This window comes from Terrapene carolina, unplaced genomic scaffold (genome assembly GCF_002925995.2).
Source record: "Terrapene carolina triunguis isolate 2854851 unplaced genomic scaffold, T_m_triunguis-2.0 Scaffold120, whole genome shotgun sequence".
NCBI lineage: Eukaryota > Metazoa > Chordata > Testudines > Emydidae > Terrapene > Terrapene triunguis.
This window is the reverse complement of record NW_020664471.1, coordinates 3,770,288-3,796,313: the sequence shown is the minus strand read 5'-3', so window position 1 is coordinate 3,796,313 and position 26,026 is coordinate 3,770,288. Positions and strand designations below refer to the sequence as shown.

Sequence of the window (26,026 nt, the reverse complement as noted above, 5' to 3'; positions counted from 1 at the left end):
GGGGGGGGGGGGGAATCATTCTACGCCACCAAAATTCAGGCCATCTTCAATATTCCCATGGTGGGGTCATCATTAACATGCATTCGTGATGTTCCTGAATGGACTCCATGTTTGAATACACATTCTCTACTAAAAAAAAAAAAACCTGCTAGGGATTCAGGTAGTTTGTGTTGCTTTTCCTAGGGAGGAAACTGCTGTAAAATGAAGGAAACAAAAAGTAAAGCAGGTTCTACAATTTCCAGCCTAATTTCTCACAAGCTTGAAACAAGCATCTGGTGGTGAAGGCTCTTGCCCTGTGCTCAGTGCCTGATGACACTGAAATGTGAACATTTAACTGGTAATGCAGGTTAAATGGTGATGGCTTCACAAAAACCACATCTAGGATTTGGAAAAGCAGGCACAGCAATAATTTTTTTTTTTTTGGTAATTAAAGGTATGCTGATTTCACTTCTCTATTATTATTTAAAGGTAGAAGGAATTTCACAGTGCCCCTTTAAATTTCTATTGCTAAGCCAGTATTACTAAACTCTACAAACCCTGTTGCAGAGGGAACATTAGATAAAGATGGACAGTTCAGGAGCTGGTAATATAAACAAAAGTATCAGACATAAATATTAGGTAATGAGCAGAATGGTAACACAAATAGGAAATTTTACTGAGAGAGTTGCCTTGTCCATCCTATAAAGTACAGCTTCCCCACACGGCCAGAGAAACTGTAGTGAATCATATTCATTGGAGAGAATAAAGCAGGTTTCACATAAGCATAATTAAAAAAAAAATCAAGTTATTGATTGGAAAATGTCAGCTACGGGAGCCAGTATTGTGGCCTATTCAGCTGACATACTTCCACTTTATACAATTAATATTTCCTGAAGATGTTAACGTTTTTTTAAACAAGAGTAAAATTCATCCCTTCTAAAAAGGATACTTACAAAATCCCCAAATAAGATTATTATAAAAGATGTCTTAGTGTTTTATATAAAAAGCACCACTCTAAATACATATAGTGTTTTAAAGGTAAGCAAATCATTAGCAATGAAGAATTCATCTGGTAAATTTTCTGCACCTGGAAAATCCATAAGTGGATTGCGACTGATCACCAGCAGCTCTTTGAAAGTATTTGAAGGTCACAGTTTGCTTTTCAGACTGGGTTGGATAGTTACAATTGGACAGAAAAGTCACATAGTATTGTTTCTGATCCTCAATTGAATGAGTATGCAAACATTTTGATATGAACATTCACACATGTCCATCGGTACTCATACATGTGACTTTGAAGTGCATCGACATCAGTGCCAGTGAAACTCAAACTGGCACTGATGCATCTAATGAAGTAGGTTTTAGCCCACGAAAGCTTATACCCAAATACATTTGTTAGTCTCTAAGGTGCCACAAGGACTCCTTGTTGTTTTTTCAAACTGGAACATTCATGCAGAAGCACCTTGGGGCGGCGGGGGGGGCAGGGGGGAGGATGCAGAGTCACATGCCGCCCCCCCCCCCCCGATTTCTGCCAGGGTTTATATGCCCTGCCTTGAGTCCCACTGTATAGCACCAGAAGAACCTTCAAATTGTGCCCTCCCCCCACTACCAATAATTATGCGATGTCTCTGCATTCATGATTTGTAGATTATAAGGCCAGAAGGGACCACTGTGGGCTTCTAGTAGTCTGACCTCCTGCATTACACAGGCCACAGAACTTCTTTGAATATAATTCCTTTTTGAACGAGACCATCTCATCTACAAAAAGATCCCATATTGTTTTTAAAATGTTCAGTAAATGAAGAATTCACCAAACCTATTGGTAAATTGTTCCAATGGTTCATTACCCTCACTGTTAAAAGTGTGCATCTTGAGGGTACACAAAAGGATGCATGTGTGACTGAAGCAAATCATTTAAACATCCAAGCCAATACTTGCACAACAATTTTTTTGTAATATTTGCTCAGCTCTAATAATCCACCTTGAGAAGGAACCAGGGGACTGGCCCAGTGATGTTTCTCATGGGTGGCTTTAATAAATTCAGACACTACTGAAGATTTATACCATTGGTTAATGTGCTGTAGGTTGGGACTACCAAGTAGCCCCAGATATGGACAAGAAACCCTTTTTCCAAGCTTCAAAAAGTAGTACTGCCAGTCACCTGCCATCACAGTGTCCCTATACATGGGGATCTGGGAACTGGAAAACCTAGTCGTCTATACCAAGTAGATTGTAGTTTTGTCCTTGCTGAGTGAGCATATAGAGATTGTTGGAGATGCATTCATAAGGGCGGCTGCAGCCTACCATGGTGTAGGTCTGCTGTCATACAAAGACCTATTATGTGAGCATAATAATAAGCAATAGTGGGTGCTAAAAGCACTAGGATTTTCAAAGTGTAAAAACAGATCTTTAGAAACTGATGAGCTGATGGAATAGTTCAGGGATTCTCAAACTTCATTGCACCGCAATCCACTTCTGACAACAAAAATTGTTACACAACCCCAGGAGGGGGTACCAAAGCCTGAGCCTACCCAAGCCCTGCCAGCCTGGGCAGGGGGCCAAAGCCAAAGCCCCCAGCAAGCAAATGCCAGCCCTTGGCGACCCCATTAAAACGGGGTCGTGACCCACTTTGGGGTCCCGACCCACAGTTTGAGAACTGCTGGAATTGTTCAATAGCACTCTCACAAATCTTAACCACTGTGACAGAAAAAGACAGCTTTCTTCAGTGAGCGTATGATAGTGTATGGCTAAAATCACACTTAAATATTAAATGTTTTTTTCTGGCCAGACCAGCAAAATGGCCCTAATCAAAAACTAATTCACTAAGAAGGATCTTTAACCCAAGCAAACGGAAAATTTTGCAGAACACACTAAAAATTGCACTGTGCAAATGCACATGACAGTCATGTAGTGGAATACATTTCAATGTGGTCAGATAATGTTACACATATGCTGGTAAGTGCATTGGGACAAAAGCAGAAGACTCTCCCTAGAGAAGACTCTTCCAGTTGTGGCCTGGCAGGGAATGAGTGGTGTGATACTTGAAAGAGAAGCCTAAGAAAGGAGCACACCATTATGGCATTGCCTTGAGACCCTCTACCGTCCTATCTGGATCAGTCCGCATCACTCTGTCTCTCCAGCGCACTTGAACATCAAGCCACAGCACAATTAGAAGCAGTGCATTAAGGATCAATTCTTGATCCTGTGAAAGCCAATAGTAAAGTTTCCATGGGATCAGTGTTTGGCCCAAAGAGTGAGTTGAGTGATCAGAGTTAGTGAAGAGCCAAGACCACAAACATAAATCCCTCATGTAAAACTCCTCAGTTGTAAATCTGAAGAGACCTTAAGAAACAAAATTCTAAGAAACACATTTCAGCTAGACACTTTCTTCAGTGTTATTGGCCAGACATAATAACCCAATTACCTATCTGTCATGTGCATGGCACGACCATAAATTATGGATGCAGACCTCAATGGGGAGGCACTGGAGGATGGATGGGCGTAGTGCAAGAAGCAGGCAAATCACTGCCTATTCAAAGAACAGCAATTGGTTTGTTGGTGTGAGGAAGCCTGGGGTAAATTGTAAGGCGAGAATTACAAAGCAGTGATGGCTTTTAAAAAATGTTAAGATTCATTATAACCCCTGGGAGATTACTCTCCAGATTATCAGCGGTCTACGTTAAAGAAGTACAATGACATTACAGGTTTTTGACTTTCAAACAACTGAACCAGCGAGTTTTATAATCAGCAGGAAAGAGGCCTGGTCTAATGAGAGAGGTGTATGGGTTAGCGGTCAGAGCACAGAACTAGAAGACAGAACTGTCTGAATTCTAATCCCAGCTCTGAGGTCACTTCACTTCTCAGCCTCAGTTGACTCATACTTAAAAGGGGATGATAACACTTATTAATCGACATCATAGATGTGTTGTGTGAATCATTTCATTAATAATGTAGCAATTGTGCCCAAACACCATAAGATTACCCCAGTTTTTCACTGCTATAAATCTTTACTGTGTAACAGACTTCAATCGAGTTATACCAACATAGACTTTAGTGGTGAATCAGACCCAATGTTTGCAAAGTACTTCCAAGATATTAATGTTATGTATTATTATTAATGAAATATTTACAACACAAATTATTCATTGTTTTAGTTATTAGTCTATAAGGGCCCGATCCAACATTTCCATTGATCTCAATGGCTATAAATGACTATACAGAATTCTTGTCAAATTTTATTCACTTTATCTACTTAGATAACTGGTCATCTACCTGTATGCATTGTAAAGATTCCTCTTTTCATTCATATTTCGACATCGGCCCTCCACAGAGCAGGGAAGAGTGAAATTTTTTGCTGGAAACTCTATAAAACAGTCACGGTTACTGGTACAAGAGCTTTCTTCTATGCTGGCATCATCCAAATCTGTCACTTTCAGCTCTCCATCTACAATCACAAACTGTCGAGGGCGAAAATCCAACAGTGTCACGGAGCCAAGCGGAGAGTGAGCCAAATAATGCAAAAGCCGAACTAAGCTGAGACATATCTGAAATATAAAAGCACAGATACCCTGTGTTACTTGTCTAGTATGGAGCATGTAAAAAAAATGCATCTGCTTTAAATTAAGTCACACACATAATAATGACCAAAGATTGATTTTTATGATCAATTTAATGCCAAAGTTAATACATTCAAAGTATTCTTCATAAAATTTAACATTATTCTTTCAATGTAAATTATAATAATCTTTAGAAGCTTGAAACTAAAACGTGCTTCTTTACCAATTTTTCCCCTATGCAATTTTATTATTGTAGAGTTGCTCATGAGTTCTGAGCTGCTGAGGCTTTCTTGTTTTGCTTTTATTATTTTAATAGAAATAAAAGCATTTTTTAAAATAAAACATCACACGTAGGCCCTGATCCTGCAATCTAAGTCTCTTATCTTCTAAAAGCTGACACGTACTTAACTTTTCACACTGAGAATAGTTTGACTTCAGTGGAACTATTCACAGTGCATAAAGCTAAGTCTTTGTGGGATCAGGGCCTATCGATGTAGACAGACTCTGATGTCCACACAGAATCCCATTCAAGTTAATGGAGCTCCGCACATGTGCATCAGATTGGGGCCATAGAGTGAAGAATTATCTGGCTTTGCTAATAGATAGAAGAGAATAATATTTGGAACCTTCAAATTTGGACCCAACCCTATAGTGTTTACTACTGTTTGCAGTTCATTTATGTGATGCCTTGACAATATTTCTTTGTATGTATTGTATAACACACTAAAACAAAAACAATATTAATATGCATGCAGTTAAATATTTGCATGCTCATTCACTGTATTCAATTAACGATATGTCTTATGCAAGCTAGAAAGCTTTTTATTGTTTACATGTAAGCTTTGTTTTTTGTAGGGTGACCAGACAGCAAGTGTGAAAAATTGGGACGGGGTTGGGGGTAATAGGAATCTATATAAGAAAAAGCCCCAAATATCGGGACTGTCCCTATAAAATCGGGACATCTGGTCACCCTAGTTTTTTGTTAAAACTGTTGTTAAGACCATATGTATTAAAGTAGTCAAATCACAGTTCAGTCTCAGGACATAAATGATATACTCAGGGAAATACTTAAATGCATACTTCAGAAGAAAATAGAGGTTGAATATGGCTTACGTTATACTTCACAGACTTTATGTCTGTGAGATATTAGGACTATCCAACACTTCTGTAATCATTTCCCCTGCCTTACCAGCCTAAAACATTTTTGTTCCACTTAAGCAATATCAAAAGTTTATGTAGAGATACTTGTAGGTATAAATTAATACAAGCATGGTTATGGGATGTCTGCACTGACTGCTCTTTTGTTCCTCTTGAAATTTACAGAAATCTTCTATACAGCGTCCCAGAGGATGCTATATATAAAAGGCATATCGTGTTGCTGAGGAAATGAAAGTAGACCAAATTGAAGCATTTAACATTCAGAATGTCAATGTGATTTTTTTCCTTGGGTCAGGAGTACTGCACAGAACCTCATTATAGGAGCTGAACACTGTGCTAAAATCGTTACCAGAAGCTTGAACAAAATTATAATTAACATCTTTAACTGCTCAAAGGTAAATATAGGGGGGGGGGAATCACTTTTCACAGATTTCTTAAACTACTACGGAAAACTCTGCATAAAAGTATAAAAATTTTGCAAAAAACTAAAGAGGGATTTTTGTTTGCAATCTGAAATCATTCCTCTTTCCTCAAACACTACCAAGGCCCTGATCCTGCAAATGGATCCACTGACACAGACCCTTGTGCCTGTACTGAGCCCTGTTGAAGTCCTTTATCTATGTGCCAGCCCTCAGTGTTGATACGGGCTGTGTGTGTATATCCCTCACAACAAGATTAAAATACACATTTTAGGGCTCAGGTCTGCACCACTGCTTTCCACTGATTTCAATAGGTTTGGGGAGATTTGGTCCTTGTCCTGTAAGCACAAAGGCACTACTTAACTGTATAAAGTTAAACAACCATGTTAATGTTTTCTTAACTGGGGCAGATACATAAACAATTCTCATGTATTGAGCTGAGAACTTGCATCCTTTTTCCTCTCCTCTATGACAGCTGCACACTAGATAAGGTAATAGTTATGACATTGCCTAAGGCTTCATTACAGCAGTTCCAGGAATAGTCTATTTATAATTACATCTCTATGACTCAAACCAACATTGCCAAGGTATTTCTCCTTCATCTCCCTCTAACTGCCCTGTAAGGGATACCCATTCTAAAGAGAATTTCCACCCACATCCTATGTAATATGGTCAAGCCAATAATCTACTGCCTCTTTTGCAGTTTACATCACAGTGCCATAATTTGTGGTTGCATGGGTGAGGTGTGAGGGAGATAGCAGTACACTTCATTGGCCATTACAAGCTAAAAACTCTGATTGAGTCATCATTAGGACAATGTAGTGGAAGTTCAATTTATGGGCCAAATGCAGTTCACAGAGCTCTAAGTGAAGCCTGTAACAGCCCTAATCTTTAATAGTGAGGTACATCCCACCGAGACTACAGCTCAGCATACCCTATCATGATGAAAGTACCTCTACAGTCTGGGTTCCATTCCATACAAATTAAGTGTGACCTCCATGTTTCTGTTAAATTGCCAATGTGGGCTTCATTGAGCAAACTCTGTTTTAGGATCTGTGTACATTGATAAACTTTGCTTTACCCTTTACTCTCCCCTAGTAAAAGGCAACATAACAGGAAACAGTAGGAAACAATTATAAAATCAGCTTGTGATAATGATCAAGACAGAGATGTCACATCCTTCTATTGTTTGAATTCCAGTTGTAGAGCATAATGTTCAAAAATGCCAAGCTCTGAGTTTTTAACAAGTATGAAACCTTTGAAGATATTATGTGAATAGCACAGAACAGCCTATAATTAGATACCATCAACACACATAATAGCGCAGTGTCTTAAAAACTGAAAAATGGGAGTGTTACATCTTACAGACAAACTAAGTCTTAACATTCCCAAGCAAAGCAGTTGTTTAATAAATGTGAACAAAGCTGTAAATTATGTAACCTCTTTTTTTTTTTTCTCTCACATGCTTGGAGTTGTGTGTTCGCATGCTACTTAAAAGTCCTTTTGATACCCTGGTTGTTGTACTTACTCGAAATCGGTCCTCCCAAGAGGTCTGTAAAAGCTGAATCATCTCCAGTGGTGAGCCTAGCTCAGTGATGGCAGTCAGCGTGTCTGGGATGTCATTGCTATCCTGATAACAGTAGCCATAGAGCTGAAAAAAGTACACAAAGGGAGAGAGATTAGTATAATACTTCTTGGCATGCTCTTCTTTTCTCCATGGATGTGGGAAACAGTCTCCTGCATCCTCCTGGGACATTTGAATCCTATATGTTTTAGGACGCTGCCCTTAAGGCCCCATGTCGCAGCTTTGTATCCTTCCATCTGAGGAGAGGTCCTGTTGAAGCCCATTATTGAAACTCTTAAGTTGCCCAGTGCAGACTCTGGGTGGCTGGGTATGCAGTATTTGCCTATCCTTCGGGGTAGGCTTTTATAATCAAGACCCTTATCAAGAAACTTATATGGAAAAATATGTATATGTGTAGATATGGAGACTTACCAGAGGGAATTCATTTTAGTATATGTGTTATCTGGCATAATCATAATAATTCTGTGCTTAAAAATAAGCATTAGAAAAATCTCATTTAAAGATCAAGATTTTTTGCAATACTATTGCTAGTGCACTGAGTGTCTATTTGTATTTAAATGCCACAGAGGGTTCAACTATATCTTTATAATGAACTTTGAAAAGCCGTTGCAAATGTCAAGGCATATCCTTTCCAATGCAGAAAATGCTTCTGATAATACTTGTTGAAGTTACATGTGCAATAATGTTAGAGAGGGGTGAATACTGCAAAAATATTTTTAAATAAATGCCGTTCAGCCATGCTCCAGCTTTGTGTTTGCTTTCCAAAAGTCACTTGAGTGATCAGTTTTTACTTGCACAGACACTTTCATAGTAACAACATTTTAAGCCTGTGCTTGAAGTGACTTATTTCAGATGGGATGGGGACTGTTTGACACAGCCAGGAGACAGGCTTTTAGAAACTCCTTGCCAAAGCCTTGGCAGAGAGGCAGTTAAATGAGCTGAACAAAGATCTGATTACAGACTCTGAGACAGGGACAATTTTACACTCTACCCCCAGCCAAATAAGTCTTATGGTAGAAGAGCTGGCATGATGTAAAAAGTTAAAAATCCCCTGATCCTACTCATCTCCTCCCCATCCCTAAGAGACTCAAAAACACCATGGCTTCTTCAAACCCATTCGTCTCCTGATTATGGACATCATCGAAAGCTCATTGAAGTCAATGGGAGTCTTTGTATTGACATCAGTGTGCTTTGAATCAGATCCTGTAAGAACTATGCTCAGCCATTCTGGGTTCAGAAACAATACCTTGTGTGTTATGTGATCGATCATGACTAAGCAACATTTGAATAGCCAGAGCAATTAAATGTTCTCAATCAACTAACAATGGAAAAAACAATGCAAACAAATTCACTCACTACTCTGAATGGCAAGCAAATTTGTGCAATATGCTCACAAACATTTAACAAGCAGAAAAAGAGGTTAAATTCAGTAAGCAAATTATTTGTGATGAATCATTCCCTTAGCTCTATCATTGTCCATGTTTAAAGGAAGGAAAATATTTCAAAAACGTAAGTGAAGCAATTACTCCTTTCAGTGAAAGAATAGCATTGTACTTCAAAACAACTGGTAAAAAACATGTACATCGAACAAAATGGAAGCTAGAATAGTTTATTTTAAAAACATACAACAGATATTTTGGCATGAGAGATGTACTTGTGGCAGGTATTTCTGCACTAGAGACACATGGGATTTAAATAGGGATACACCATAGTTTTAATAATACACATTAACCTAGGACTTCTTGGACTAGATACAGGGATTGTCCCTTAATATCTGTGACACAATTTTTTATGGAAGCATGTTTCTGATATAGGTATAGTAGTAAAAACTTAGCATGACACAAACTATCTTAGAAGAACACATCAGCACAATTATTACCATTACAAACCAAAAGGAACACATATAAAGAGAATTAAAATATTTTATAGAATATGCATCTTTGCTAGAATGCTACTGGACTTGCCTGTGAATTTTATATATATATATATATATATATATATATATGCCTGATACTGCAGTCCTCACAAAGTTTAGCCTTCGTATGGATGGGGACTAACAGTGTAAGATTGGGCCCATTATATTTAATATGTTAATTTCTGGTGTCAGAGCCTAATAAGAGGGTCTATATCCTTCTAAAGTCTAGTTCTATAGAATCACAGAGGGGATTTATAAAATTGTATTGTCCAGTGGAAAAAACTAATAAAACAGAAGTGAGATTTAGAAGACAAATGTAATGAAAAATGTCAATTCTACAATAAATGTCAATTTAGAGCAATAATGAATGACAAGGACATCGGTCTTCATTAGCCATTCAAGCCCTCTGAAAGAGTGCAATAAAAACAAAGTAATTTTAATTAAGACAAAGTTTCTTTATAGCATATGTATATGCATGTTAAAAGATTCTGAATTTATTTTAATTAAAATATATATTTAATAAGAATAAATTCAGAATACTTATGTAAGTGATAAATCTTAAAGTACGGGTTCCAATTGTCATAATAATTGTCCTCGGGGGTTGGGTGGCACTGAATTGAATTATCTCCATTTAGAATCCAATTGCAGTCCTGCAAAAATCATTCCTGACTGATGTTTATATTTAGTACAGACTCTGCTGTTCCAGAGCCTAATTAGTTGCTTCAAGTTGCTATGAAAGCTTAAAGGGCCAAATCCAATTTTCCTTCCACAAGAAACTCTCTTCAAATCGCAATGGGAAATTTTCTTCCATAAGTCCATTTAACTTAATTAAGTCCATAGTTAAATACATTTAAAAATATTTGATATTTTTCTTCATCACACATAATTCTAACTAAAGAAATAGATCATCTGGCTTAAGCTCTTCTTTATCACTATTATTTATGTAAAACATTTCTAGCTATGGAATTGCTGTTTTGTTATATAGAATCATTGGAATATGGCAATCATAGATGGAAAGGAGATATTGGGCTACATTTCAATATATTTTAAATGAAGGCCTGAGATCTAATGCAAAAATGCAAATGCAATACACAGCCACATTTGTGAGTACAATTGTGGTGACTGAAAAATTAAAAAGTAGCTACATCCTGATGCAAACAAATAATTAGGTATCCAAAATGGCCATTTATATGTGCATGACCACACAGAATACAGATGTACGTGTATTTTCCTTTAAAAATTTAGCTCATTAGATCATCTTGCCCTTCTTCCTGTCAATGCAAGGTTGTTTCCCAAAGTATACTTTCTTGGTTTTTGTCCAATCTAGTTTGTAAAGGTCCCAAAGAGGACAATGTCATTTTCACTACCAATAATAAAGTAATTAATTTGTATACATACATATTTGGATCAACCACCTGCACTTGGAAAAATAACCACACAGACAATTTGAATGAAACTGGAGGCAAAAGATTATCCAAATGGGAAAGATATAAAAGTAGAGCAAGCAGAGTGAATCAGGAACTTCAGCAAACGAAATTCTCTTTGTAGGGATAGCATTTTTACTATCATCTAGTTACATATTAGATTTTCCAAATATATTATTTTTTCATACCCCAGTATGGCATGGTTTCAGTTAAATGTATGGAAAGTAATATTATCCAATGAATATTGTCTGATATGTCAAGCCATTACATTGAAATACTACAAATACATAATTTTGTATAGAATCTATAAACAGTTACTATTTTAGGATGCTTTTCTTTTTCCTTAGGAAAATATAAGCTGGATATGAAATTTTGAACTGTTATCACATTGTGCATAATAATCCCTGTAGAGCAGGTCTGTTACTGAGTTCTTCACTAACTGTTTAGATTTTCTCAATCAAAGACTGTATTCCTTATGCACCTAAAGCTCCCACTGACTTCAGCAGGAGTTTTAGATGCCTAAAGAATACAGGGTCAGCCCCTGAGAAAGTTATATTCTTTTGTAAGATTTCATGTCTGTACTGCCAGTCAGTTCACATCCCTTTAGAATTGCCTTTTATTACAAATTATAGAGACAGAGGTGCCCCTTTCAGACAAGAAAGGGGGTGGTGGGGAGCAGAGGTCAGACTGCGCACAAAAGCTGACAAGCTTACTGAATAAAAACACAAAATAAAGGAGCTTATTAAGCTGTCATCAGTGGGTAAGTATATGCAAACAACAGGCCCTCACGCATTAGTGTAGTCACCAAAGCTGGATTTAAAAAAAAAAAAAAAAAAAAAGTCAAGAGAAAGCCTTAGCAAAAGTGTTACTTTTCATTTATACAATTTGCTCAGACAGGAATGGTACAATTGAAAATCTTACAAAATAAAGCCAGATTATGTTCTATCACTGGTGTAAACCTAAAGCAAGATTGTCAGCCTGAAACATCGAAAGATCAGAAGTCTGGCCCCCAAGAAGAGAATACTGGCCCAAAAATCATGAGATGTTAAAAAAATGATAAAATGGATTTGCATTCTAGTTTTTGAGCCCTGAGGATCCCCTCCTTTAGCTTTCCTCTGTAACCAGGAGGGCTATAAATTTACTTGTTTTTTGTAATAAAAGCTGAGATTGTTCATATAATCACATGACTCCAAGAGCTCAAGCTTTCTGGGAAAAAAGGAATAATCACCTTTGATGAAATTGTGAGAGTTGGTAACTGCTAAAGTAACAGCATTAGTTCTGATTCTCTTCTCACTCAGACCTCAGTAATTTCACATTAGTTACTGCAGATTTATTCCATTGTAGGAGCAGAGTTTGGCCATGAACTGACAAAAATTTTCTTGTTCATGTGCATACTGGAGCTTGTGGGCACAGTGCGCACAGGAGCTTGTGGGCACAGTGCGCACGGATGATATTTATTTTCAAAGATACATATGCACATCTAGCCAAACTGAAAATTAGTCCAGAATTGGACATTTGAAAGCCAGTCTAGTAGTAAACTAGAGCCTGACTCAACGCTCATTGCACTCAATAGAAAGACACCCATTGACATCGCTGAACAGTGGATCAAGCGCCTAGTGGCTAAATTAGAGGAACCGATTGTAGAGTGCTTTGACATTCCAATGGCATCAGACCAAAGGAAGACAAATCAGGGATAAACTTTTACATGCACCTGACACCTTGGCCATGCCCTCTGTTGCCATGGCAACAGGCCAGTCCCTCCAAGGAGCGATATACAAGAACAGCCATGATGCATAGCTGTTACTTAGCAATAAATACTCTAGGATTTTCACTTTGGCGTAAAATCTGTTTTTTCTCTCACATTTTAAACATGTTCTAACTTTACGGAGTATATTATAAATATTTTTGCCACCCCTCCTCAATCCAAAAGCATCTGTAAACATGGTGAGTGCTTTTACATGGCAAATGATTAGGTTATTTAATTAATTTTAATCTTCGTAGGTAAATGTAAAATACAGAGGAATCGCAGGGAGCAGAGGTCACTCAGCACCATTCAGGATGCATTCAGCATCTTGTAGGATTGGGACCAAAGCTGGCTGTCAAAGACAAGAGGCAAAATTTCTTCCTGTTGCCTCAGGCTAGAGATGGAAATTGTAAGCAAGCAGTGGATAATTTAAATATTAAACTAACTACTCACAACTATCTCTAGGAGGTTTTTTTATTAATAACTTTACCATTATTAATAGTGCTGCACACTAGAAGAGCTAAAGGTTACACAAATGTCATCATAGCTGCCATCCATATTAATAGCTTCAAAAGAAAGCGGAACAAAAATGAAATTCACGTATATATATCTATATATATATATAGATATAGATATAGATATATATATATCTATATATATATATATATATATATAGAGAGAGAGAGAGAGAGATATAGATATAATAAATAAAATACTCACAAAACCTGTAAGGCACATATTTTGGCAGTAAACATAAGACTTACAAAAGTTCTCTCCCCTTTTCTCTCTCCTCATTTTCATTACAATTAAACTCCAAAATGAAATAGTTCTATTATAAAAAATTCTTTATAGCACTGTAAATTTACACTGCATTGCACAACCCTTGGGTCCAGCCCAGGAAAACACTTACTCATGCAAGCTCTTGCCAAGATCTCAATTAAAGTCAATGAGACTACTAATCGAACCATGATTTCAATGGGAATGGACAGGTATAACTGAGGGCAGAATTTGAAGCCATACCTTAAATAATAGGGATGAATATCTACCCTGACTTCCACCTGTGATGACTGCCATCCCCTTTGGTGGGGTTGTGTGGAAGTTTGACTCTAAATTATGCAACTATTTAAATGATTAATCTCTGTATGTTTTCTGTTCTGAAGCAGTAAGCAAGACAGTGCTGTTGAAATGTTCATGAGACCCGTCCATATTAAAACTGATCCCTTCAGTATAATTCTACTGAGTTAAGTGTCTCAGTCTTCTTCACTGCTGGGCTTACTTCCCTCAAGAGAGCTTTGTTTAACTCAGAGTTGGTCTGCAGTTGCAAAGTCCCAGAATAAGCAGCTCTTCCTATCATAGATCATTCTGAGTTTAGCCAGAAACAATATAAAGCCTTCAAGGCCTAGGTCCACAAATACTCCACTGACAGTTCTTTTTGCCTAGCTTGAGTGGCCAGGCGGAGATTGGAGAAAAGACAACAGTTTGCTCCTTTATTATTATTGATTAGTTGTATTGCCATAGTGTGTAGTAGTGCCAGTCACGGACCAGGACCCCATTGTGCTAGGCACTGTACACAGTCCCTGCCCCCAAAAGCTTACAATCTAAGTAAGTAAGAGACAACAGATGGATACAGATTGACAGAGGGAGGCTGTGGTCTCAGCACCCTAACCCCCTGTACAGTTTTTTTTGTAGGCATCATGGAAGAGGAGAATTCAAATGAGAATTAGGCACTGAGACACTTCACTAGAGGCCTATTTGCATCTTTAGGTACAAAAATGCTTTTAACAATCTGGACCTAAGTGAAAAGGTATTAAAAACATCACTGGTTGGTTCATACATTGTATGTACAACACCTTGTCTCCTCAAATGCTCCTCAAGTGTGCACCCTACAATAGTCTCTCTCCCCATTGTGGACAAGGCTACCACGGGGTGGCAGCATACTGGTTTGGCTAATCCCCACGGCCTCCCACAAAGTAGTAATGCAGAAATTACTCTAAAGCCATCCCCTCCCCTCAGCAGCAGTGGGTATTATGGGCTAGGCCCTACAGGCATCTTAGAACTACAGCTGTTACAACTACAGTGTGTGTGGTGTGCGTGGATGCACCAAAACAATTCTATCAAAATAGCGCTTGTGGGTGGGTTAAACCATTGCAAGGATGGGTGATGCTACAAACCATTTTGTGCAATCAAGTGCCACTGAAGCTAAGGAACTGAATTGTTTGTTTGCAACAGCTGTCAGGAAGTGTTCCTTCTGAACTGGTGCAGAAGGATTTTAATAATTGCTAGTGTAGGAGGGCCAAACCCTTTACAGAACCATGACAGGAAGTATGAACGAGACAAGTTTTCCTCAACTTAATGTAGACACACCCACTGATCAAGGGCAGGATGCAGATCTAAAGAGACAACATGGCTACATGGGACCTTAGAAGCCAGGAAATCCTGTGTCTAACCCCAGCTGTGGCAGACTCGATGTGTGGCCTTGGACTAGTTATGTAACCTCGCTCAGTCTTGCTATCTATCTAATAAAAGAAGTAGGACAATAGTACTTACCTACCTTACAAATTAGCCCAATTGGTAAGTAATAAAGCAGGTTTGCCCTTGGAATCCTCATTATACAAAATGTTATATTTTATTGAAACATAGTGTCCTGGGCAGGATACCCACCAACTTGAACAGCTTTATACGTGCAGTGTGTCTCTGAAAAGTTCAAGTAGCAAAGGTGATTTTTGCAAAAGGTGAAATGGTGCTATTGGTCTCTGTTCAATGCTGCACAGAGAGGAGACTGCCAGGATCCTAGGCAGGGAAAGCTGATGAGGTTGCAAATCATCAGCTCCCATAAAGGAGCCAGAAATTCAAAACAGAGTCTTTTGGGGTAATTTACATGGCATACAACACAGAGGAACAATCAGAGAAATCATTCGACAAATTAATGGGATTAGTTTTATGAATGATGTATTTGAAAGTGAGTAATGAGGGTGTAGTTCTTTAACTAAGTCTATGGTTTATGCCTCATGGAAATCCCTTCCTGCCAACAGCTATGTAAGTTGAATTCCCTCTACAGTCCCATGCAATTCAATGGGAGAAAATATTATTTGGACACTTTAGAGTTGAGGCATATGGCTTGTCTAATAATGACATGAATAGTTATGGCTGGTTTGCAATTGTATCAGCTCTGTGCTTCCAACAGCACTGGAGTTCTTGTTAACAGATCCTTTCTTCGCTCTTAAAAGTGCAGGATAACATCTGGGCCTGTTGGGAAGCACTCTTGCAATAATGAAGTACTTTGTGTAATTCATCTTTCCTCGCCAAGCCGCATCTGTCCGCTCCCCCTGGCCTTCTCCATTCCCACCCCGAGCTCCCCAGGGCTGTGGAGGCATACTGGAGCTGCAGCAAGCTGTCTCCATCAACGGGTGGCACTGTTTGCTTTTTTCCTCCTCACTCTACAAAGAGATCCGGTGCTGCCACCCCACATTACACCTAGGGTAACATTTTCAAAAGTGCTTACGTCACTACATCTCCCTGTGGATCTAGTGCTAACTCCCACTTCAGGGTCTTAAATACAAAATATAGGCACCAATGAGAGCCTCAAAACCCCCACTCAGACGCCACCTCACCCCTAAATTCCCTAAGCACCTCAATTGCGGTTAGTGAGCAGGTGCAAAACCACCTAAGTCTAATACCACCAAACTGCCTGGTGCCCTAGTTCATGCTCTCCCCGGTGGGATTCTCCAACTTGGCATTCCTCCATCTATTTTGCCTGCAGGGCCAAATCTGGTAGGTATTGTCCGAGCATGCCTTACCCGCACAAAAGACAACCAAATCTAGACTTTTTTGACGTGGATATGTATGTCCCAGAATACCTGACAGCCCAGTGGGTAGAGCTCTCATGCAGGCTGTGGGAGACCTGTTTTCAAATCCCCACTCTGGCTGATTTGGAGCAGGGACTTAAACCCAGCTTTCCCAAATAAGTGCCTTAACCGTGAGGCTATTGGGTATTCTAGAGTGAGAGTGCTCCCAACCTGTCCTGCTGAAGCTGTTCCCTTGTGTATTAAATAAATAAATATTAACTGGGCTCAAGAGAGACTGACTTCATAGCCCAGTGGTTAGGGGACTTGCCTGTGATGTAGGTCCCTGCTCCAATAAATATTTCATTTGTTATACAAAATGGAACAAAATGGAAGAGACTGAGAGAGCCCCACCTCAGCACGCCCAATAGCCAAGGCAGCAATAGGGGAGACCTGCTCCAAATCAGGCAGAGTAGGGGTTTGGAAACAGGTCTCCCACAGCCCCAGGTGAGCACCCCCTAACCACCTGGCTATAGGCAATAATGTGATGGGTCTCGCTCTCTCTCTCTCTCTTTTTGAGAAAGAGCGGAGGTGGCTTAGGAACCTCGTTCTAGGAGAGGATTCACTGCTCTGAATCCTGAGTGGAACTAGACACGGGGCTCAGACTCCACCACTCTCCTCGGCATTTCCTACTGGCTAGCATAGACAGTAGCCAGGAAACCAGAAGCCAAGTCTCCCCTTCTCAGGCATCTAACTCCCCCCACCTTTGTATAGGGGAGCCTGGGCTCCTAACTTGGAGCTGTGAATTCCACTAGGCAGCTGGGTGCCTAGAAGTTAGGTGTTGTCATGCCTACGTCCCTTTGTGGACTAATCCTTAGGAGCCAACTGGACACAGAAAGTCATTGGGACTTAGGCTTCTATGTACCTGCATCACTTTGGGGATTTAGGCTCCTAAGTCACTTAGATGCTTTTGAAAATGTTACCCCAAGTACCTACCTACCCTGGGAAAAATTTCTGAGCAGTTTTAAAACTTGTTCAGCTAAACTCATTTTAAAACCATCCAAGTAGCTGGTGTGCACTTGGTTTCAGGCAGTTTAAAATGTCTTAAAAATGCTCTAATAAAAACAGGTTAACAGCACTTAGAAAATTTCCCAGTGTAGATAGGCCCCTGGAGCTATATTAAGCCCTTTATCTATGGATGCAGATCAAACACATAATAAGATCCCAAAATCTCATTCTAGCAGGTTAATTCTCTCTAATTAGGGGCTCTCTTTTGAAGGAAAATGTCTATGCTCCCCTCCCAATCCAAATTTCATAACGACAGTTTCCCCATGTGATCAGCTACCATCTTGCCTGGGCTCTTCGTTGATGACACTACACCACAGTCTACTCAGAAGGTTGCTCAATTTTTCAATAAAAATAAAAAGCTCTTCAGTTCATCACCGAGCATTCTCCACCGCTACCAGCACAAAAGTGTTTCATGATTTGAGCTTCTAATTCCACTGGACCCCACTTTCTTGAAACAACAAAGGATTTCCTGAGCATCTGACCCTCCCCATAACTAGAGTTCAACCCTAGCCAAGTATGCAAGTTTTGTTAATTAAAGATTAGTGTGGACTCCGAATGAAGCAACATGATATAATATGACCTGAAGATTCCCTAGATGATTCATGTCAACTCATTTAAGCTAGAAATGCAGTTTAATTAATTTACCACTTGGAAAAATTATTTTCTTCCATATAAAATTACCAGATTATATATTGAGACCTCAACATCTTAATTCTCAAACTAAAAATAAGGGTCCTGCTTTTGACCTCACTAACTGGATTTGTCTATGCTGAGGAAAAGCAGAATGTTAGAAAACATGTTAACTAACACGATGGTAACGTGACTTTACATCCTATTTAAAAGAGGAACAAGTAATGTTTAAAAATGTGTTAGCTGGTTGTAATAGCCCATGCCAGGACCACCTAAAATGTTTTCAAACACCACTGGATTTGTCAGCGCCAAAGGCAAAATCTTTTAATCCCATGTTTTCTAACATGATACATCTTCAGAGTGTAATCAAGGCCACTTACACATATGTAAATCCAAAATAATTCCCCTAAAGACAACTGAATTACTCTAGATTTAAAATGGGATAAAATCATAATCTGGATCATGATTTTTAAAGTGTATTTGCTTTAACACTAATCTGACAAACAAACCAAAAAAGGGGGTTGGTCTTACTCAACAAGCCTCTGGTTTGCTATCAGCTGCTATTCAAGGCTGTTCCTCCCCACCGCCACTGTATCATCACTTATTTTTATTATTTTTTAAATAAAATAAAGATTTGTTTTGGTTGAAGTGGAGACTTTTTCAGTAGCACACACTGAATTGCGCTATGGGTGATTATAAAGATACCTAAAAACCTACAAAGACAATCTTGCGGTTTCACAAAACACGTATGTCAGTTTCAAACCTTCACTCCCTTCCATTCGTCTTCAGCAATGTAAGGGGAGAACCCGTCAAAAGATTGTTTATACTCATGAATGGCAGCACCCTTAATTCAGATCTACAGGGCTGTAATTATATTATTACAGTAAATCAAACATTGCCAGGGTCTTTCCAATCGTATTCATTGTCTGAAATTAACAGCAAATGGTGGTTGATTTGCTTTTCTTCCCTAGATACAGACAGACTGGAGGGAGGAATTAGAGCAAACTAACCCGGCTGCCCGGAAAAGCTGGATTCAGAAATAAATATTTTAACTTTCTAAGAAAAGAAACCACCGCGGAGAGGGAAAGGAAGAGGAGACCCGCCACAGCACTTGATAGAGAGCGAGTGCAAAGCAATTAGTGGGCTGCTAAATCCTGTGTTACAATAAATCAGTGACCCAAATCCCCCTTTTCCCCAATGCCCTTCATTATTAAATCAACTTTAATGAACTAGCCCCTTCTCTCCCTCTCCAAACCAAATACGGTTCTATTTTCATTTGCACCTGCCTATCACAATGGCTGGTGTGCGACAGGAATGTGTATAGGAAGCGATCTAGAGCAGTGTGTGTGTAATTGACAAGTTCCCAGCCTTGCCCTTTGAATCCGCGCCTCTGCCCAGATCCCGAGGCAATGCCCCATCGGACAAACCAAGCCTGATTCAGAGGCGGTCAATACAAACACTTTAAAGCGACAGGCACCTCCTGTTTTCTTTGTATTAACACCAGCTAACCCCTGTATCTAACACTAACCCACACTCCCTTGTCCGGGTTCTCAGCGTTTCGTTTGATAGCTGGATGTGCCACATCTGGCGCCTGGCCCGAACAGGCTCCATGCATGACGAACGTGTCAATATGTGGTGCGAGAACAGGGCTGCGAGCTGAGAAGGGTTTTGGTTTTTTTTTAAACTTCCACGTACGTATATTGTGCCCTAATCAGGTATTCTAAAAGGATGCCTTAAAGGGGACGGGACCAAAGCTAGTTTTGACAAGAGACAGGCTAGAATGGGAACTGCAGAGACAGTCAAGAACAAGTCTGTTATCTTACAAACTACACTTCAGGCTGTCAGCTGCGAGAGATTTACAGGAAAATCCCCTTTCCTGGGACTGAACCTCCAGGAAAGAAACGCTGGGTTTCCGCCGAGAAAGACTCACTCAAGCATATTCACCCTAGATAGCCCCTCATACAGGCCTGAGTGGGGGCATGCGCTGCCGCGCCAGATCGCTAAGGGTACAGTGCAGGGAAAGCCACTTAGCAGCAATAACATTGCACACCGCCTTATGCATCTCTGTGAGTAGGTTCTTTGGGGGGGGGCTATTTATCTGTCCGTGTTTGACTCTATGAAAGAGGGAGAGATCTCTCTTCTCCCTCGCCCCTTCTAGCCGCCACCCCCCCCCCCCCTTACCACCATCACCAGCTGCAGTTAGCGTGAAGGTGGCGTCTGTTTTCATACTAAAGTACAGCTCTTTGGGGGCGCTGTTTTAGAGGGCTGAGCGAGTCAATTGGAGTTGAAGTAGCTCACCACTGAGCAGCTCCAGCCCCGAGTCGTGCTAATAATTGGTCGCAGCTGGCTTAGGGGTGTTAAGTGTTCACTGTGTGTTGGGGGGATAATTGGAAGGGGAAGTTTGAGAAACAAAAGTGCAATATTTTATGGCTGGTTTACAGTGGTGTCAAACTCCGTAGTAAACACATTGCTATTGAAAACCCAGTGTGAGCCTATCTGAGTCGTCAGGAGCAGCTAACCCCTGGTAGCTAACAGAATCGCCGGGCTAAGCCGGGGCTTGGCGTATTAGAATTTTTTCCCGCACATTTGATTTTTCCCATGTCTGAGATCGCTAAAAGTTCCTTACCCAAGAGGGACTGTAAACTGCTGCTGGCGGGGGTGGCTGGAGAGTCATTTCAGGTGGTCTCCACAACTCTTTCGACTAAGGGAGAGCGATGATGAAGCTGGAAATTCCTTTTAAAAACTAAGCCGAGCAGTAGGCAGAAGTCTTGTATTTTGCTAAATTAAGATCTACTGAAGTAGCACTGGCAACGCAGTAATTAACTGTATGCAGCAATGTTGTTTTAGCCCTGTAGCTCCCGGGCTATTAGAGAGACAAGGTGGGTGTCAAAGCGTCTCTTTCTCACCAACAGAAGTTGGTCCCGTAAAAGATCTTGCCTCACCCACCTTGTCTCTCTAACGCAGAAACGGACTGTCCATTTTGCTAGGGAAGTAACTCGGTGATTGATGGATACATTGCATGCAGGCAGAAAGTGAAAGGCGTTTGAGGACAAACTGAGCACTCTCAATTGTGTTTCTACAGTGGATGAAGAACCCCGATGAAAATGAACTAAGAAAAGGCTTTTCTTATTAGGACATACACACCGTTGTGTTATAGTGAATTTGACATCAGTTACATGGTTTGGGTCCTTTACACTCTTTTCCTCTAATTAAAATTGATGCTTATGTCAAAAACCAGAATAGATTGGGGAAAGTATGATGACTTTTGAGTTTCTTTCCTCTGTCTCCGTCAGAAATTTATAGATAGTGATTTCTAAACCCGGATAAGCGTTAGAGGCCTAATCCTGCGTTAATTTTGTCACTGAGGTTAGCAGATGCAGGACCATGCCCTATCGGGGATTTTAGAATAGACATAACAAAAAATAGCAGGCTGGTTTTGAAAACGCTCACGGTTCCCCGTTGTGTGTGCCCCGATGACCCCCAGTATGACATTACAGATCTGTTCCTGGACCATACGTCTGCCCAAATGTGAATAGATAAAGTCTGTCGGGTTTTTAATAGTCGCTTTGCAAGGTAAGGTCTTATCAAACATTAGTGTTCACTCACGGCAGTGACCTCGCCCCGCGCTATTCGCAATGAATGGAATAGGGTAAACAAAAAGGCAGCGATGTACGTGGCTTCGCAGCTCTTTCTAGGGCATTTGCAATCTGATCAGAGCAGCCAAGTCAAAAGGAAATTCTGCTAGTGTCTGAGGAGACAGCGGGCAGCCAAAATAATCATAAAGAAAGAATCTGAGCCAAACGGAAAACATGTTTCTGATTTAAATTTAATCTATTCTGTAATTAGATGGCATGTCATTTATGAAAACATAATTAACACAAGGGATTTTTGCTCATTAGAACATTCTCCCAGCTGGGCGTGTATTTTCTAATTGGCGTTTTTAGAAGCGTCTATTCATGTGTTTGTTCTCGTTCAGTTTCTACATGACGTGACTGCTCACAAGGAAAATGTGACATGAAGAAGATTGACTTCATTTACCTATTATAAGGTCCACCAGCCTTCAGCAAACAGGGGAATTAACTGACAGCGCTTCCTCTAGTCTTTGGTACAAAAAGCAATCACTGATCGTGAGCAGATTTTTCAATAAGATGTTCCATAATGCCTATCCCAGTTTAAAGGAACCCTAGTGTCTACACATGTGTAAACACTGAAGTTTGTTGTTGTTGCTCGTTGCATAGATAATGCAGGACAGAAGTTTGGTTTCCATTTTGTGAAGATGACTAATTATTTCCAAATTATTCTCTGCATACGATGAAAGTATCTATTTGAATAACATGTGAAAGGAATACAGTACGATCATTAAAACCCACCGAGGAAACCAGAGAATCTGCAATTCTAACATGTTTAATATAAATCATCAGTTTTGCTACCTTGTAGAAACACTGGATTGCTTTCTACGGAATAAGAGAACAATCTTGAAAACCAATGTTTAAAAATTGAGTTTATTTCCTACTGTCAAGCTATTATCGATATCCTAGTCTGTACTACAGTGATTAGTTTGAATTTCTTCCTATGAGGATGTATTACATCATATGGAGTAACTGAAAACCTCTAACAGAAGTTGTAGTGTAGTGTGCGAGATGTTGTTTTTAGTATGTGTTATAGTTATACCTGGCAGCATGGAGGCAATAATTAGCAAACGCTTTATTTAGTTGGTTGTTGATTTTTTATTCTAGAGCTACAAAAAATGTTTTCTCCAGTTTTATCCCAGGAAAGAAATTGGCTTCCCAATCCCAATTTTTGCATGTACTCATGGGGAAGAGGCGATATTAAACTGGCATCTGGCCTTTCCTAGACTGAAAATTGACCGTTCTGTTCATTTCGACCTTTAGTTCTTATGGGGGAACTGGTACCTTTTGCTACCGAAGAAATCAAAAACTGCCTATTTGATTTCTTTTAAAAAGTAGCTACGGGGAACGCACGTTCTAATATTGTTTTATTTTTTTCATCAACGTTCCACACACACTGCGAAATTCAACAGGAATTTCAATCCAAATGGGCACGTTGAAATTAATGTGGAGGTGTAATAGTCGCACGATGCAACATTTCTGGCAAGTGGAGTAATGTCAGTGTACAGTAAGAATAATACTGAGCCCTGTTACAGTTAATACTCCTTCTAATCTTCCATTTGCCAGGATTCTGTGTATTTAAGATTCACACGATAAAATACACAATAAACCTAAATAACGACCACAGTGCCAGGTGAGGAACAATCACATTTCCATTCTCATAATATTCGGGGGGAAGGGGAGTTGTCGTTTGTATTGATTAGGGTTAGCATTTTATTGTACGTATTTTGAGGGAGTTTATATCTTCTTACGCTTCCTTCGCTTTCCAACATCACAATTTTATTTTTTATTTATTTTTTCTTAGGTGAAAGAACAATCAGAAAAGGCTACTAGGCCAGGCGTCGCTATACGCCTTCTCCCATAATGACATTACTTCTGCACCAATTAGCAGAATGAAAATGTACAATATTCCTAATCTTTCCCCACTGCTTTGGTATACAGGCCAGGGTAAATCTGTCAGAATGAATCACTTCAGAGATGATGTCAATATCTTTAGGTGTGTATGTCTGTTGAGCGTGTTTGTGTATAAAGGTTTCCTATCTTTTCCGTATTATAAGTAAAGAGTTGTTAGAAAAGAGCAGAAACTATAGATCTGTATAGATGATAGATCAGAAGTGATTTTGTGTATATAAAATTTAAATGGTGATGAACTAATATCTACAAATCTTTAGAAAACATTAACTGAAGTAACTTATTTGACTCGATAAACATTAGTCTCAAAAGGATGTTATAACTATACTTGTCCAAAGAATGTTACATTTGTATTTAGAGGGAGGCTTGTTAACACAAGATGACATTTTTCGACCCATTGGGCTGACATTAGTGATAGTCAAATACTATTTATTCGATGTACTATAATCACTCGGTATGCCAGGCCAGGAACAGCAGTGTTATAGGTATATCAAGATCAAAGCTTTCTAGTTCTTTCATACAGATCACAAATGCAATCAGCTCCACCCTATATACACCCCGCTCTGCGGTTACTACATACTTTTATTCCCTTGGTATGAAGAGCGCCAACAGGTTGCCTGTGGTGAGAAATAAACCCTTGACACATTTTTCCACATCCTATCTGTACACGTCGGCTGGTTTTCACTCGCAGTCTGGTACAAGCCCAGACGTTTTTAAAGAAACCCTAAAGATGACCATTGTCTACCGTGTCACGTCCAGCCGATCTGCAAAAGCTACCTGTAATTCCTTTCAAAGAGCCCAAGCGACCCCCATGGCACCAGCGCCAGAGCGCCCCAGCCCCCTGGGCTTACCTGGAGGATGTTGGCATGCTGCAGCCTTTGCAGGAGGATCATCTCCTTGACGATTTTGTAGGAGGCTAGCCGGTAGCAATCTTCTAACGCCGCGTATTGCTTCACGCAGTTCTCGATGTCGTGCCCCCCAAAATCGACCGATTTCAGCGCCACGGCCAGCGTGCGGTTCAGAACGACCTTGTAGACAGCTTTGGTGTAGCCGGAGCCCAAGTAATGCAGGCTGGTGACATTGTGGATGTCTCGGCACCCCAGCAGAGGGGGGTTCAGAGCCAGGTCTACTTTGGCTTCGGGATAGGAGCCCCCGCGGCTTTCAGCCTGCGGCGCTTTCCCCTTCTCCAGCCGAAGAGTCTGCTCCGAGGAGGTCCGCTGCTGGGCAAGGTCCATCAGCCGCCGCTCCAGCGGTCTCACCAGCCGCCTGGCAGCAGCCGCGGGCGCCTGGTGCTTCTGGTAGCGGACCACCTCCTCGTAGCGCTCCCTGATCTGCCGGGCTAACTCCAAGCGCTGGCTCTCGCGGTCCTCCCCTGGCCAGTACAAAGGCGAGCCCGCAAACGCCGGGGTGACCCCGCGCCGCGGCTGCTGCTGGTGAGGATCAAAGCCCGGGATGAACAACACGTTCAGCAAAGTGCCCAGGAAGAAGGAGAGGCAGCAGCCGGCGGCCACCGCGATCTTTCTGCGCCTCATCGCAGCGCCCCAGCCTCTCCCCTCTCCCCCAGGGCTCAGGTTTGGGCGGAAAAGGCTCCCCGGGACCGCAGCCTCTTCACGTGGCCCCGCCGGCCCTCGCCCGGCTCAGGCACATCAGCCTGACACTTGCCTCCCTGCTCATGAGCTCCTGGAGCGCGGATTATTAGCCGGACCCGGAGGCGAGGTGGGGGGGGGATAATAACCCTGAGCGCTCCCCGCTCGCTGACGTCCCCTGATTGACAGTCCAGCCCGGCCCGTGGACCGGCGGAGCAGCAGGGGGCCCTGGGAAACGTAGTCTCTCGAATGACGCTCCCCACCGCCGTTTGATAGCCGGGAAGTCAGGACTACAACTCCCAGGCTCAGCCGCTGCTCCCGTGCACGGCCAGGCAATAGGCGGGACCGAAATGATAACGGTGTGCTCTGCAGAGTGGGGAGTAGGCTGGGCTGGCCAACAGCGCTATACCCAAGATCACACACCCGGGGGCCGGGGTAGGGGTAGCATTAGTGAAGTCACTTTTCTGGCAGGAGCCTCTGAGCTAGAGGAGGCAGGTTTAGCGGAACCAGAACTGCCAGCGGCTACTTGCGGCTGTGGGAGGGAGGCGCCTTCATTTTGGGATTCATTAGTAAAATCTCCCCCTCTAGTGATGAAGGCTTATCTCACCCCCCCCACCCACCCTGGTGTGTGTTTATGTTT

General features: G+C 40.9%; 1 protein-coding gene across 1 annotated transcript in view; it reads right to left on the bottom strand.

Annotated features, from left to right (window-relative positions):
* PKDCC (protein kinase domain containing, cytoplasmic) overlaps nt 1-25,629 on the bottom strand; it is a 45,254-nt gene extending 19,625 nt beyond the window's left edge. Inside the window, exons 1-3 of the mRNA XM_024214266.3 lie at nt 24,652-25,629; nt 7,641-7,763; nt 4,252-4,523 (exon numbers count right to left, since the gene is read on the bottom strand). Coding sequence (XP_024070034.2) covers nt 4,252-4,523; nt 7,641-7,763; nt 24,652-25,332 — 1,076 coding nt within the window. The 5' untranslated portion in view covers nt 25,333-25,629. The remainder of the gene's footprint in view (nt 1-4,251; nt 4,524-7,640; nt 7,764-24,651) is intronic.
* Between the last annotated feature and the right edge of the window lie 397 nt (nt 25,630-26,026).